Raw genomic sequence first — 15,142 nt, 5'->3', positions numbered from 1 at the left:
ACATAAAAATACCTAATCTGGGGCTATAGAGCATTTCCAGTGGTGATGTAATGCCACCATTTGTGCTGGTAAGGCTACAAGAAAGAACTTCCATCCCATGGAAACCGAAGGGAAAGCCACCAAAACCAAGTTTCCGGCCAAAACATTCTACACATGTTTTTACAGTATCATCATAGGTTGGTTTTAACACCCGACAATTGCAAATGGTGAAGGATCATGTTTGCAGAAAGATAGATTGCACTGGTATTCTGCAGTCATTTACTACCAAGAGCGTGCTCGCACACAAGGCACAGTAATAGTAACTAGTAACTATGAAGACTACGTGACATGAATATTAATCTCGAGGTGAGGCCTTCAATTTAGAGATGCTTCCATAGGAATGGAATCACCATCTGAAACTGAAAAGTTCACGATTCATGAAATATTCAGCTCAGTGAAATATAACATGTAGCAGGAGAAACAACAGAGACAAATTCAGCATGAATACAACACGTAAAATCCCATACATCCACGCTTGATAAAAGAAGAAGACGAGGATTTCTGAAACAAGGATTGTTCACAGTTGTTGCTATAACTGTAAGTCGTGATTCCACATGTTGTGCAGAATCAACAAATTGGTAAATTTTAGTCATATAGGGAAGAAAAAACTGTTGTCAAAATATCTACTACTCCATACAACAGGATTATAGCACACAACTGTAGCTAAGAGATACCCAAAGCACATAATGAAGAGGCGTCAATCAAAAGGTTAAACTGTTCTTTTTCCCATTTCTGGTCTTACATTGTAGTCGAATACAATAGATAACCCCCATAATTAGAAATAACCGCCATTCGTTGCCACAACAGCACAAAAACACCGGTAGAGGGGACAACAACAACAACACCGAACATAACAGATGAAAGAAATAGAACTACACTACTAGACCATCCAGTTAATAAAACATCTGGTTCTTTCTTGATATGATCCTAAACCACAATGACAATTAGAATAGTGAAATCACAGCCATTAATATTCGAACGATCAGATACTATAGCAGTTAAAGTTAAGAAGCAACATCTCAAATCGGAATGATCGGGTGAATCCAATACCAAAATATCGATCCTCAACACCTCCACGCCGAAGCTGAGATGAGCTCCTTCCGCTGCCAGCACAAAACAAGTGAAGACTGCCTCTTCTCAACATGAAATCCTCTCACTGGAGTCTTCTTGACCAAACAATCAGCTTGTGATTCCGCGAAATTGCTGAACGTCAATGGAGAAAATCCAGATGACAGAAAAAGGGTCCTCCAATGAGCGGTCTTCTCAGGGGAACGGTATCGACCCATCACAATTTTTTCAACACAAGGTTGAAGCAAGTACCTCTCAATCTTTTGCAAGGCCTCCAAGTTCACATTCACAGCATCAAGTGACTCAAGCAGGTTTGAGTAAGACTGAAGGGCATGAATCACATGGTTTGGAAACGGGAGATCTGTTCGGTCACAACCTCTGTCCAAAGATACCACAATTTTGGGGGAAAGTTGCTTTATGAAGCGAAGGATCAAAGGGAGGGACAGTTGGCTATTCGAAAACGAAGCAATTGGGAGATTAACCGCAATTGCTTCGTTTTCAGACAGATGAAGAGGGAATTGTGACCAAGAAGCAGAGTGAAGGGAATCAAGGCTCAAGATTTCAAACTCGAATGGGATATTGATTTCACAAGCGAAGTGGTTGAGATTTTCCCTAGTGAGGCCTAGCTCAAGTTGGTCATGGGTTGAAGGGGAGGCAAATGCAGTGATCTTCAACGAAGGTGGTCCTCCGCCCCTCATGGCAAGCTCTTGCATAAGAGAAGCCCATTGCCCACCAAACCCGATATCGAAATCTATAACGTGAATTTGATCAGACCCATCTAAAGCCTCGAGGAGGGCTTGGTTGCAAGTGAAATTTGCAAACTGGAGGAGTGGTGAAATCTCGGAGAAAGACTTGTAAGCACCAATCTTCATTATCAGATTAAACGGCGACGGATTCGGCAAGTTGGGTGCCATATTGAGCAATTGAAGGAGGGATTCTTTGCAAAAGAAAGAAGCCCTAACGAAAGGCTTACCGATCGGAGAGAGGTGGTGATTGAGCCGCGCCAATATCCCTTGCGCGAGTACCGTGTTCCCTATCTGGATGAACTCCGCCGCCTTGAACAGCTGGTCGATTATCCCCTGTTGGTGTTGTCCCATCTCGTCGGCGACCGTCTTTGTTATGTTCCTCTGATGGAGGAATTGCAGGGAGAAATCTTGAGACTGTGGGACCAGGTCAAGGCCGCCGCCGCCGGGGTTGTGCCTTTTCGCCTGGGGTGGGAAGCTGTGTTCATTTTGGGTGTACGGAAATGGCAAGAAAAAGGCTGGGTTTTGTGTGGGGTGGTTGATTAAGAGATTTGGGTTGAAAATCTGGGGTTTCATATCTGGGCAGTCGAGGGGGTTGAAGGGGTTTGAAATGGGCCCAAGGGTGTTGGAAAATGGGGGGAAATTGTTGGGGTTTGAAGGGTTTGAGAGCTTGAAGTTTGGAGGGTTTGATGGGTTTGGGGCTAAACCAAGCTTGGAATGAGGAAATGTTGAAAAAGGAAGAGAGGAGTTGTTAATATGGCCGAAATTTCCAGATGGGTCTAGCCCAAACCCTTGATCTACGACGCCAAAGCCGCCGCCGTTGAAGTCGAACTCCGCCGAGGCCGGGGGAACAACGCCGCCGCCGCTCTGGAGCAACTTGTTCAGACCCATGGAGGGGTCCTCTACGTCTCCCATGATCCAGCGGTACATGGACTGCTCCTGCCCCGGCGACGCCTCCACGGAGTCCGACAGCATGCTCTCCCAGTCCTCCATCCCCACCACCAGCCCACATTTCTCCGGCCCGGGGCCGCCGCCGCCGCTTCCTAGTTCAACCCCCGCATTCGAGCTGGTGGTTTCTTGCCATTTCTGGGACGAGTTACCCGAGACCGCCGCCACCCCTGCCGTGTCGGTGGAACCACCACCACCACCGCTGCCGCTGCCGCCGACCAGGGTTGAAGTAGAAGTAGGAGGGCTTGGGCTGCCTATTGTATCCAGAACAGAGGTAGGCTCAAAACCCAGAAAGGAATTAACTTGCTTGTTCTCCTTCCACTGGTACAGCAATGGATTCGAAAATTGATTAGAGGAGGCCTCTGGTACAAGGTCTAGCAGAACCCCCTTCCCCTCAAAATCAAAGGGTAAGGGCATCCCTTCATCCAACAAAGACTCACAAACCCACAAGTTTTTTCCCCCTCTCTTTTTTCCTTCTCTCCCTCCAATTTAAAAAACCCAGCAAAAATAAGAGCACCACCCAAAAAAAAAAGGTTCTTTAAACAAAGAGAAAAGTAGATGTAAACAACTAAGAGAGGCTGAGAGGACAGGAGAAAGGCTCAGAAGAAAACAAATATGAAAGCTAGCAGATTGTAGGGGTAGGTCTGAGCTTTTTGGGCTGCAATCGAAGGTGCCGGCCTGGAATAGCTGGTTGGAAGCATCTAAAAATCAAGAAACCCAGAGGAGGAAACTGCTAATATTGTTTTCAAACATACACAATGGGAGATGCATGTATATGTATGGATGTAGCTTGTTTCTGCTCTGATTGAGGGGTTTGGCTATAGTTGTGGGTTATGGCTGCTCTTCTCTTCTCCTCCTTTCCTTGTAGCACTCTGTCTTCCTTCTGTTTTCTGCCATGGATGCGTGCAACATAAAAAAGTGGTAAAGTGCCACCCCATCCCCTCTCTCTCTCTCTACTCTCCTCTCTCCCCTTCTCTCTCTATCTTTTTTTATTTACTTCTATTTATTTAGTTTGTTTATTTTGTATCACTAACCTCCGGCAGAGACGTCGTTTTCACAAGTCACAAATAGGAGCATACACGGTTAAACGAACTCGAATTTGAGTTTGTGTCCATTGGTTAAAATCTATTTAAAATTAACTTGTTACAATATACGTAAAATCTATTTAAAATTAACTTGTTACTATATATACGTAGTACTCCAGTAAATAAGTTGAATTTAATATTCTTTTGTAAAGATTTTGGAAATTTTGCTTAAACAAGTTATTACTACTATGGTACGACTTCCGTGGCACATTGCTCCGGAACATCTTTTTTTAAAATAAAAACTTATTTTATATTTTTAAATTAAAAAATAATATAAATAAAAATTAATTTTTTAATTTTTTTAAACCGTTCAAAAGATCTCAATGAGATCTATCAAACAAAATATAAATTGTTAGGAAAATTATTTGTGTAATTTCAAGCTTAAAATTACCTTCTTAAAAAATAAATGCTTATTTTGAGTTCAAGAACGAGCCTAAATGTCTACTTTTTTTTACTTTTTAAGTGTTTTAATTTGGTCATTTTGAAAAACCCCTCAACTAAAGTCGTATAAAAATACATTTTCACCCCTAATTGGAAGTGAATAAGTGAATTTTTTAAAAGTTAAACTTTTCAAAGCGTAATGATTATGCCTCATTGCCGATCAAAAATATTTATTTTATATATATATGTATGTATTTAAAATTTTCAAACTTGTTATGACTTGATTAAAATTCATTTTAAATTAACTTGCCTAATGAACACGCCAAAATTTACTCTCTCTTAAATCCACTTAAAAAAAACATGTAATTTTAAAAATAAAAATATATGTGTGCATAATTTCTTAAATTACTTCTCATGTCATCTCATATCGTTTCACAATGAACTACTACAATTTTGAGACATAGGAATTATTAACCCCTTCTTTAGTCTTTAAATAAGTTGTTTCCTCTATTGCGGATAAAAAAAAATTTGTTTTCGCTATTTGAACTTAGTTAATGTATAAGAAGAAAATAACCTGTCTCAAAATCTGTATATTTCTTGACTTAAGAAAGTTTAATTTAGGCCTTGTACCACTGAGTTTTTTGGAATTTTTTCTTATTTTGTTTTTACTCAATTTTTTTTTTTTGCATTAATTAGTTTTGTGCCTAATTGATTCATCTCGTCAAGACAAATCGGAAAAGTAAAAATTATAAGTTTTATCAAAATATTGTAAAAATATCCAAGATAAAGATCAAAAAGCCAACTTTGGGGTTTTATCTTGAGTATTTTCAAAAATATTTCGGTAAAAGTAAAAATAATTACTTTTTCGGTTTTCCCTTCGAGACGAATCAACAATTCACAAAAGTTAGCCGCAAAACCATGGAACGCAAAAACAAAATTTTGAATAAAGAACAAGAAAAGCCTTTTAACAAAGGAAAACTTGGCTTTAGTCTTGAGTGCAATCTTCAACCGCCAAGACAAAAAAAATTTGAGGACAACACTATTTATACCGTAGATCTTTTCCTCTTTTCATTTTTATGAGAGATGCTACATATACCACACCAAATCACTACACCATCCACTATATTTTTTGTGGAGTCCACTCAAAATTTCAAAAAAAATACAAAAAAATATCCAAAAATTTTAAAACAATGTTTTATGAGGCCCTGTAAAAAATTAGCTCCAACGGATATCTGTAAATATTATTTCTGGGTACGTATGTCCGAAACTGCGAAGTTGAGCATTTTCGCTCTCATAAACGTAGAAATAATACTTATATATATCCGTTAGAGCTGAATTTTTACAGGGCCCCCTAAAATATTATTTTAAAATTTATGAATATTTTTCTGTATTTTTTGTAAGACCCAAAATAAGCTCCATAAAAAATATAATGGATGATATAGTGCTTTAGTGTAGTGTACTTAGACTTATTGCATTTTTATTCCCCACTCTAAAATGTCTTGTTAATTTCTGTGGCTTGTTTTGCAATATGCATCCCTTCGTTATCTTCCCCCCTCCACTACCACTAGGGTTTCCCATCACTCGCTTCATTCCCACGCCACCACGCAGCGCGTGTACGTACGAACCCTCCCCCTTCTGATGGAAAGAGACACCCTTCTGTCAATTGCCCTTGGTTTCCCAACCTACCCTCCCGCCTTTCCATTATTGACCGCGACACGTAGGGGCAATTCCGGTAAACAGCTACTGATGTCCTGTCCTGGTTTTTTCGATTTCGAAGCTGAATCTGATTAGACAAGAGATAAATGAGCGAGGCTCCGGCTGGCGTGGGTTTCGAGAAAACGAGAAAGGGGTTTGGACGGACGAGATATTTTGGGATGTGTGGCTGCGATTCAAAGTTGACGTCGACCATCTGATTTGGGTTCTCCAACCGTACAAAACCCTTTTTACCGCCAGACCAGAGATAGAAGGCGTAAAAACAGTCGAGGGCCCACCAAGCCCGGGTTTGCCTTTCCTTTTAGGGCTTGGGTTTGTATTTGGGCCGAAGGATCAGATTGGGCTAAAACTTGAGGGTCCGAGTGAAGCCCGGACAAATGATGCCCTCTGTATTAACAAATGTTAGGGTAGGTTTTTACACCCAAAAAAGAAAAAGAAAAAGAAAAAGAAAAAAGGTTGGTAGGTTCAACAATCAATATACTAGTACAACTTAAGCTTTGGACACTAATAAACTAGTAATAGTACAGCTTAAGCTTTCAACGCTTGTAATAATCAATGAACAAGGGTTTTGTACGAAATTTTTTTTAGGAATAATAAATGGAAAGAGATACGAGTAGATGAGAGTAGTAAGAGGAGATAAAGATTTTTGAAACTGCGCGGAGGGGTGGGGGGGGGGGGGGGGGGGGGGGGGGGGGGGGGGGGGGGGGGGGGGGGGGGGGGTGGGGTTTCAAACCCAAATATGAACACAGTAAAGGACATGTACGTCCTTTAAGAATAACGAAAATATCGATAGTAACGGCTCCAATATTTTTTCTCCCATGATTTTGATGTATTTGGCGGTGTCAAACTTAGAACCTATAAACCAAATATTGACGTGGTTGTCGAACTTTTAGGCTCTGTTTGGAATATATGGAAAAGAAAAGAAAGGAAAAGAAAAAGGGAGGAAAATAGAAGGGAAAAATTACTATTCACTGAACTTAAAATTTTTGTTTTCTTCTTTCTTTCTCTCCCAACCAAACAATGGAAGGGAAATTTTTTAAATTTTATTTTATTTTTCTTTATTTTCCATAAGTTCCAAACAGAACCTTAAGTTTTCCGTCCATATAATTTGAAATTAAAGCATGAAATCTAATGAATAATAGGAGTATTCTAAATCAAAAAAAAAAATCTAGCCACTTTCTGTTTATACTTGACAAAGGCAAAATATTTATACACATTAAAGCATTTAATTATTCTTAACCCATTATGTGATATTCATTTTGTTTTTAAAGTTCGGGGGCTGATACAATACATTACGATCATTGAAAATGTATTTTTATACTATATGTACAGAGCACTTTTAGCATGGTAGCGGTGGCCCGTCCCCCCAACCCGGCCGTATGCATACCTCCATTGATCGATTCTTGGTCAGATTGTTTCAGAGGTAGGACAATCTAACCAAAGGTTGTGACAAGATGTTCAAATGTTTCATGTTAATATTGGAATGGAAGATGCTTGGCTGCATGTCCCTATAGAACGGTGTAGAGCGGCCGATCCGATTATACGTTATGTTGTAATTAACGACGGAATTTGGGAGATGAGGATGGTCATCCGTATAACATTGGGCATGCAGTAAGTATTGCCGCCCCTGAATGTATGTATTGTAGGCCATTAAAATCTCTTGTTTTGAATTAATTGTATTCACTGCATTATATTATTATATGTATGTAAAAGTTTCAAAACTCTATTTGATGTACTAGTAGTAATAGTGTTGCTGATCAATGAAAAATTCCAAACAAAAGAAAAAGAAATTAGTATATCTCTCTAGAATTTTAACTCTGAGAATTTGGCGTGTGTCGGTTGCTCTCTTGGTCTTCGGCTTTCTCCCTTTGGTTTGCTCTTTTGAGTTTTCGGTTTGTTCTCTCAGCTTTAGGTTGTTTTGGTTAATAGGATTATTTTAGCGGGTTCTTGTTTTTTTGTTGCAGTGTATATGGGATTGGTTCTCGGGTGGTGTATGCCGGTTTGCCTGTGATCCTCCGTTGAATCTTTGTAATCCGTTTCAAAGATTAATAAAATCTTTTTTTTTGCTGTTACAAAGACCAAAAAAAACATATGAGATAATGAAAGGCATGCAGATAGTAGGGTATTAATCGAAAATGATATACGTATTGACCGAGGGGAGAGAAATCGTACCGATGGCCGTCGGCAGGCCGGCTCCGGCCACTAGACGGCCCATCCGAGCCGTCCAAAAATTCTAAAAAAAAACCCGATGGGGCCTTAGCGGGAATCAACAGCATCCGAGGAGTGCAAGGTGTTTGATCTGAGCACCCCTTTTCGTGTATATATGTATATACGTGTATATTGTATATACGTATATATACACGAAAAAAAGGTGCTCGGATCAAGCACCCTACACACCTCGGATGCCGTTGATTCCCGCGAAGGCCTATCGGTTTTTTTTAAAATTTTTTTTGGACGGCTCGGATCAACCGTCCGATGGCCGGAAACGACCCGTCAGCGGCCATCGGTACGATTTCCCTCCCCTCCCCATCGGTACATATAGCATTACTCGATATTAATTAGTCCAAGTTCGTAGGCTTATAGTATATATATCAAATGGCACTGAATCTAATCAGATAGTAAAATTAAGCAGCTATTAACGTGTCTCCCCCTCTCTTGCGCATGCAAATACAGTACTCATATATACTATGCTTTCAAGTCTTTTTGTACAGTACTACAAATTATTGACAGCAATGCAGCATGGGTATATCATGATCATCTTTAAATGCTTATATTAATTAGGGCTGTTGTTTATTTTGTTCTATCGTGCATCCAAGCTCCGAGATATCATTCATTCCTAGGAGTACTGTTCAATGTACGTGATGATGCAACCGTCCCACCTTCCAATTTCATTGAGTTCATTAATTTTTCATGTCAGTGTTTGTGTTCGTCCACAGCCTTCTAGCACGACGACACTTTTTTACTTTTTTCACATGGAAATGTGAGAGTTCGATTCTCAATAGGAGCCCGTGTGTTTGGTGTGGTGGTTGATACCGTTTAAGCTTGTTTCACCTGTATACCGCTTAGCGGTACCACTTCTCCATCCTTTTAAGAGTAAGCTAATTAGACATCTATCAAGTGACTAAAAAAAGAAGCTTGCTTTAGGTTAAGGGCATTTCCAACCCTTGTATCACGGACTTTCTATCCATCGCTGTTATTTCTCATGCAATAAACAGTTGAACAACTCTGTCTTTACGTACCACATGCTCTCTCTTTTGGGTCATAAACGAACTAGCATAGATTAAGCAATACGAATAAGTCTGGTATATTTAATCCCTACAAAGTCTCGTTGAAATTGAACGTACCACATGCTTTGAGTATTACTTCTAGACAATATACTGGAAGAACGATCATATATCAGCCAAAAATATACCACCCACAATTATCATATTATATCAAATCCCAAAAGGTTTTCGTTGACTCTACTTAATGGGGCACGAATTTCATATGTCTGATTTAGTAGGATACAGAAACTCGCTTATAATAAAATGTTACTCCTGTTCTAAATATGATATGTCTTTTATTTTAACCCAAAAATAAAAGGACTCAATTGAGACTTTTACAACTTAGGTTAGGTCTGGGCTGAATAATAATAATAATAATTTAGGAAAAGTGTGATTTGGATTTGTGAGGGACAAGACTATAATAGTTTGTCCCCCCTTCCCATGTGAAGGATACCAACAACTCTTTTCTTCTATCAAAGTGTAAAGTGAATCCAACTCAAATCCTCATTACGTGCCTCCCTCTTCTTCTATTTAGTTTTATCTCATTCATAATTTTCCTATTCTTTAACACACTCTCTCTCTCTCTCTCTCTCTCTCTCTCTCTCTCTCTCTCTCTTTCCCTTGTTCTTTTTTTTTTTTTTATGGGAATGAGGTCCTTTTCGGTTCATTATTTTGGACTAGACCGTCCTGTCCGACTCTTTGTGGGTTTTTTTGGGCGCACGTCAACGATCCGAACTGTTCATATTTTAGAATTTGCCGTGAACTCGTATTAAGTCAAAAATCAGATTGATCGGGCACCTTATGATATAATTTTGAAACATTTATCTCAAAGCAAAAAAAAAAGATTGCAGCACCGACACCGAATCAGTTTCAACTTTATTCATTTATGTCAAGACAAATGTGTTTCGAAATCATACCAAATAATATTCAATCAATTTGATTTTCAACAAATAAAACATATATGAACAATTTAAATTATTGACGTGAACCCGAAAATGGTCACAAAAGGGTTAGATTGGACAGTCCAATCCAAAATAACGAACAGAAGATCTTCTCCCTCCTTTTTTATTGGTCGATAGAAAGGATGACAACATGTTCTTTTCTCAGTTTTCAAGGCACCCTACTGCTCAAGCAATACAAATATTGTACAAACACAAAAAGTAAGGCTCCATTCTTGTTAACTTTTTTTGTCTCATGTTTTTATTCGTTTTTCTTAATTTTTTTTGTTAAATTTGCGTTATTTTCTTTGGATTTATTATTATCTCGACGAAAGGAGTCTAAAAAATAAAAAAATAATGACCAAAAGCAAAAAGAGGTTCACTAAAAATATATGAAAAAATACTACCAAATAGCTATCTTTTTCCTTCTTATTTTCATCATCGGTCTACATTTTTATATTTTTCGGATTTCTCTTGTCAAGGCAAATGAGTAACTCCAAAAATTACGAAGAAAAGCTAAACAAGGAGTTACAAAAAAATAAAAATTAATATATTGCAAAAAAAATTAGGCAAAAAAGTCCAAAAAGAGTACCTACCAAGGGAGCCACTCCCTAATTTAGTTTTTTTCTTTGGACAAGGCAGTTTCTACTTTCTACTCTACTCCTAAATGTCTATAGTTTTCCATTTTACTCTTAGGCTCCGTTTGTTTGGGCGTAAAATATTTTTCGGTCTTTTTTCTTCTTCTTTTTTTTGTCGAAAGTGCTATATTTTATGAATTATTTTCATCATCGGTCTACATTTTTATATTTTTCGGATTTCTCTCGTCAAGGCAAATGAGTAACTCCAAAAATTACGAAGAAAAGCCAAACAAGGAGTTACAAAAAAAATTAAAATTAATATATCGCAAAAAAAATTAGACAAAAAAGTCCAAAAGAGTACCTACCAAGGGAGTCACTCCCTAATTTAGTTTTTTTCTTTGGACAAGGCAGTTTCTACTTTCTATTCTACTCCTAAATGACTATAGTTTTCCATTTTACTCTTAGGCTCCGTTTGTTTGGGCGTAAAATATTTTTCGGTAAAATGTTTTACCTATTTTTTGGTGTTTGATTGTGTAAAAAATTAGGAAAATATTTTACATGTAAAACATTTTCCATCAATTGGATTAAAATAACTTACCCTTAAATTTTTTATAAGTTATTTTCTGAAATAAACCCGATGCATTCTACTGTAATTCTCATTGTTCAGTTTTCTCGATCATCAGTCATGACACCACCCCCCCCCCCCCACCCCCCCCCCCCCCCCCCCCCCCCCCCCACACACACACACACACACACACCACACACACAAGCACACGCACACTATTTTGTTGATTTCTGAAAAATATTTTCAAGTGCCAACCAAACACCAAAAAATAAAAGTTTGAAGTTTGTTTTCTGAAAAAATATTTTACATGAAAAATGTTGTAAAACATTTTACATCGAAACAAACGGAGCCTTAGTTTATGTTTTCCCAAACACCGAAAAATAAAAGTTTGAAGTTTGTTTTCTGAAAAAATATTTTACATGAAAAATGTTGTAAAACATTTTACATCGAAACAAACGGAGCCTTAGTTTATGTTTTTTTAAACTAGTTCTCTCTTTGCCTCTCTCCATTCTTCTTGACTTTTTCTTTAAGAACTTTTTTCGGTATTTTTCTTTTTTCGTACTTCTTTGTTTAGCTTTTCATCGTAATTTTAGGATTAATCATTCGTTTCGGCAAGAAGAATCTAAAAAGTAAAAATGTGAACAAACGTTAAAAAAGTTCATATAAAGATGATACTTTAGACAGAAAAAATAGTCGTTTGTATTTTTTCTTATTTAATGAACTTTTATTTTGCTTTTGTTCATAAATTTATATTTTTTAGACTCCTCTAGATAGATGATTAATCAAAAAACTATCAAGCAAATCTAACAAAAATTTTAAAAAGACAAAAAAAAAAAACTCAAAACGAAAACGAAAACGACAAAACATTATGAAGAATGGATCTCCCTCTTCATTCATTCATTCATTCATCCCCCGCCACTACATGATGGTACATTTTCAGAATTCGTGTTTTCATTAATTAGTTGTATTCTTTAATTTATGTAACATTTTATGTGATTTGGAAATTTTTTTTTAATAAACTAACTGGGATTCATCAAACAAAGATTTACATTGCATATATAAAGTACATACAAATGATAAACATAACAAAGTTTTCATCGAGGTCAGCATAGAGTTACGAACAATTAAATTAGAACAGAGAGAGTAGCTATTCCACTTTCTCCTTATTAAGCACTATTTGTCGTCTCTCTAATTTCTTAAAAATTTCTGCTAATCACTCTCCTCCTATATATCCCTTGACCACCAATTACATTGTTTTCATCCACCGTCATCTTCACTAATTAGCAAAGATTTTGTTTAATTTGAACAAAAATCCTGATTAAGACACATAAATATTCTCAAACCGCAGAAAATTTCTGTTTTTTTTTTTTTTTTAATTTTATTTGGGTATTGAGGCCCATGATTAATTAGTAAACAGACACGTCAAACTCAACGATATTTTTATCAATTCATGATCACCTTTCCAGGATATGCAAAAGCCATTTTCTTGGTTTGTTTAATTTTTAATTAAGATTGGGAAAGAAGCAATGATTGTCAAGTTCATGTACCTAATTAAATGATAAGTACTATAGCCTTCCATTGGCTCACATGGATTATGGAAGGACAATGCATAGATTAATTATAATTAGGTCAAATTAAAACCTTGTGACGCGGTGGCAGTGGCATTTAGATCAAGGGAGATCGATAATTCAGTCACAACTACATCAAATTAAAAAATATCGAGGAATTTATTTTATGATCGGTTTTATACGTAGACCGATACAAAGTTTCTACTCGTATAATTTAGGCGGCTCTAGCTTTTAACTACCCCTTCTCTACTAATTTCTAGTTTGAATGTATGTATGAAGTGGATTTAGAGACAAATGAGAATACGCGTAATTAAGCGGGTTAGATTATCACTGTAATTTTGAAGGTATTGTATTTTGTCTCCGGTTGTTGTGGTGGGCCGAATCCGAACATAGCCTCGGAGCGGACCCCAGCAACCATGAGGGTGTATCGGGCTAGCCACGTTAGGCCAAACTCAGTGCGTTACAAGATGGAATAAAGTCGAACGGAGGAGGAGGATCGAGCCGAAGGGTCCTCCGGTTTGAGTCGCTTAGTAAGAGACCCGTACCCGGGAGTCGGATTGGTCTGTCGGGTCGGCTGGGTACCCAATGACGGTTTGACCTGAGGTGTGGTCCCCATTGGGAATACCCCTCCAGTGGGTTCTAGAAGTGTCTACGGGCTTCCGAAGTTAGGGCGGACGTATGCAAGATGTCATTGAGCTTAAGGCGGTATATGGTGACATCACAGGGACGTGTTGGGCATACCTTGGCTTGGGAGCAAGTACCCCTGTCCTATAAATAGGAGAAGAGAGCCCAAGAGTAAGGTATGTTCTTACACCCACCTAAAGTACTCTCTCTCTTTAGAATACTAACTTGACTATCAGAGGGGCAAAGGGTGGACCACTACCTTTCGCCTTGGTGCAGGTTACGAGGAGGAGCACGGAGAGAGGTGATCCGGAGGAGCTAGCGGAAACCACCACACCACAGTTGTCGATACCTTAACTTATGTAATACATCCGGCCTATCTCGTTCCAAGAAGGTTTGAAGTGATCGAGTTGACAAGCTTGATTTGTGGTTACGAGTTTTGGTATCGATCGCATCTCGATAGGCTGCTAATCGCAGACCAAAAATAATTCTCTTAGGGTGCAACTAGAAATTAAGGATAATTTTCTCGAAGGGGAGTTGAGATGCATTTTGAAGATCAGTTGATCGGTTCAGCCTTCAAGTTTTCAAATGAACAAATATAGAGTGCATCAATTTTATGTTTTCCTGGAAAGGTCTTTATGATGATTTTTTGATGTATTTTTTTACCAAAACGCCAGGACTAAAGAAGCCCGTAAGAACCTAAAAATGAAGGAAAACTGGTTTAAAAAGGATAGTAAAAAATTGAATCAAACGAACACTTCCAATTATTATTATATGAGAAAACGAACACTTATATTTTGAAAAAATGGCATTTCATCAAAATGGAAGTACATGTATGGTACACCGTCACCTCCGTCAGGAAGACATGCGTGCACAAGTAGCGAAAAAACGTACAAAAAAAAAACTTAGTTCAGGTCCAAATGTCAATGAGATGAATGCACAAGTAGCGAAAAACGTCCACAAAACGTAGTTCGGGCCCAAATGTGAATGGTCTCAGCCCAATCTGAAGAGATCTGAGCCCTAGTCCTCCATTTGGGGTGAATTGTTCTGAGAGTATTTGGGCTTTTTTATACATAAACTTGGGCTTTTGTAGACGGGCCGTAACAACTGCCCAAACTAAAGAGGTGACAAATTCCAGGGTGCAATATGCATATTTTACGGTCCCTTTGGATGGTGGAGTTTCACGGAAAAAGAAAAAGAAAAGATATGAAATTCCTTGTGAAATCACTCAGTGAGATTGTCTCAAGTATTTTGGTAAATGAAGAAAAAAGTACAAAAAATAGTTTTTTTTGATTGGGTTTTCCCTTTCGGTGAGAAAGGACTTCACTTTCTTAGCGGTAAATTGTTGTTGAAAACAAGATTATATTTCGGTAACTACATGTCGAAAATATGTTCAACTTTCGGTAAACAACTGCCGAACATGCATTTTCGGTAAACATCTGTTGAAAAAAATATTATATTTCGGTAATTGGATGTTGAAAATATATCTCAATTTCGGTAACTAACTGTCGAGTATAATTGAAAATTTTTAATGGGCTATGGGAGTAAATAGAGGGCTGCGAATAGCAGCGCCCCTTTCTTATCTTATCATTTCTTACCATTTAAAGGGGTTGGGTTTGTTTGGGAGCTGTG

At 37.9% G+C, this 15,142-nt stretch overlaps 1 protein-coding gene across 1 annotated transcript; it reads right to left on the bottom strand.

Moving 5' to 3' along the window:
* Positions 1-743: 743 nt before the first annotated feature.
* On the bottom strand, positions 744-3,787 carry LOC131332524 (scarecrow-like protein 6). The gene has a single exon (XM_058366821.1). The coding sequence runs from the start codon at positions 3,213-3,215 to the stop codon at positions 1,104-1,106; it is 2,112 nt and encodes a 703-aa protein (XP_058222804.1). The 5' UTR covers positions 3,216-3,787; the 3' UTR covers positions 744-1,103.
* Between the last annotated feature and the right edge of the window lie 11,355 nt (positions 3,788-15,142).

The sequence above is a fragment of the Rhododendron vialii genome, chromosome 7a (genome assembly GCF_030253575.1).
Source record: "Rhododendron vialii isolate Sample 1 chromosome 7a, ASM3025357v1".
NCBI classification, from domain to species: domain Eukaryota; kingdom Viridiplantae; phylum Streptophyta; class Magnoliopsida; order Ericales; family Ericaceae; genus Rhododendron; species Rhododendron vialii.
Note: the sequence above shows the minus strand (reverse complement) of the source record. Positions and strands in the feature narration are given on the sequence as shown.

Excerpts from the sequence above, each read along its gene's own strand:
- LOC131332524 (XM_058366821.1), bottom strand. The coding sequence starts at position 3,215 with ATGCCCTTACCCTTTGATTTTGAGGGGAAGGGGGTTCTGCTAGACCTT.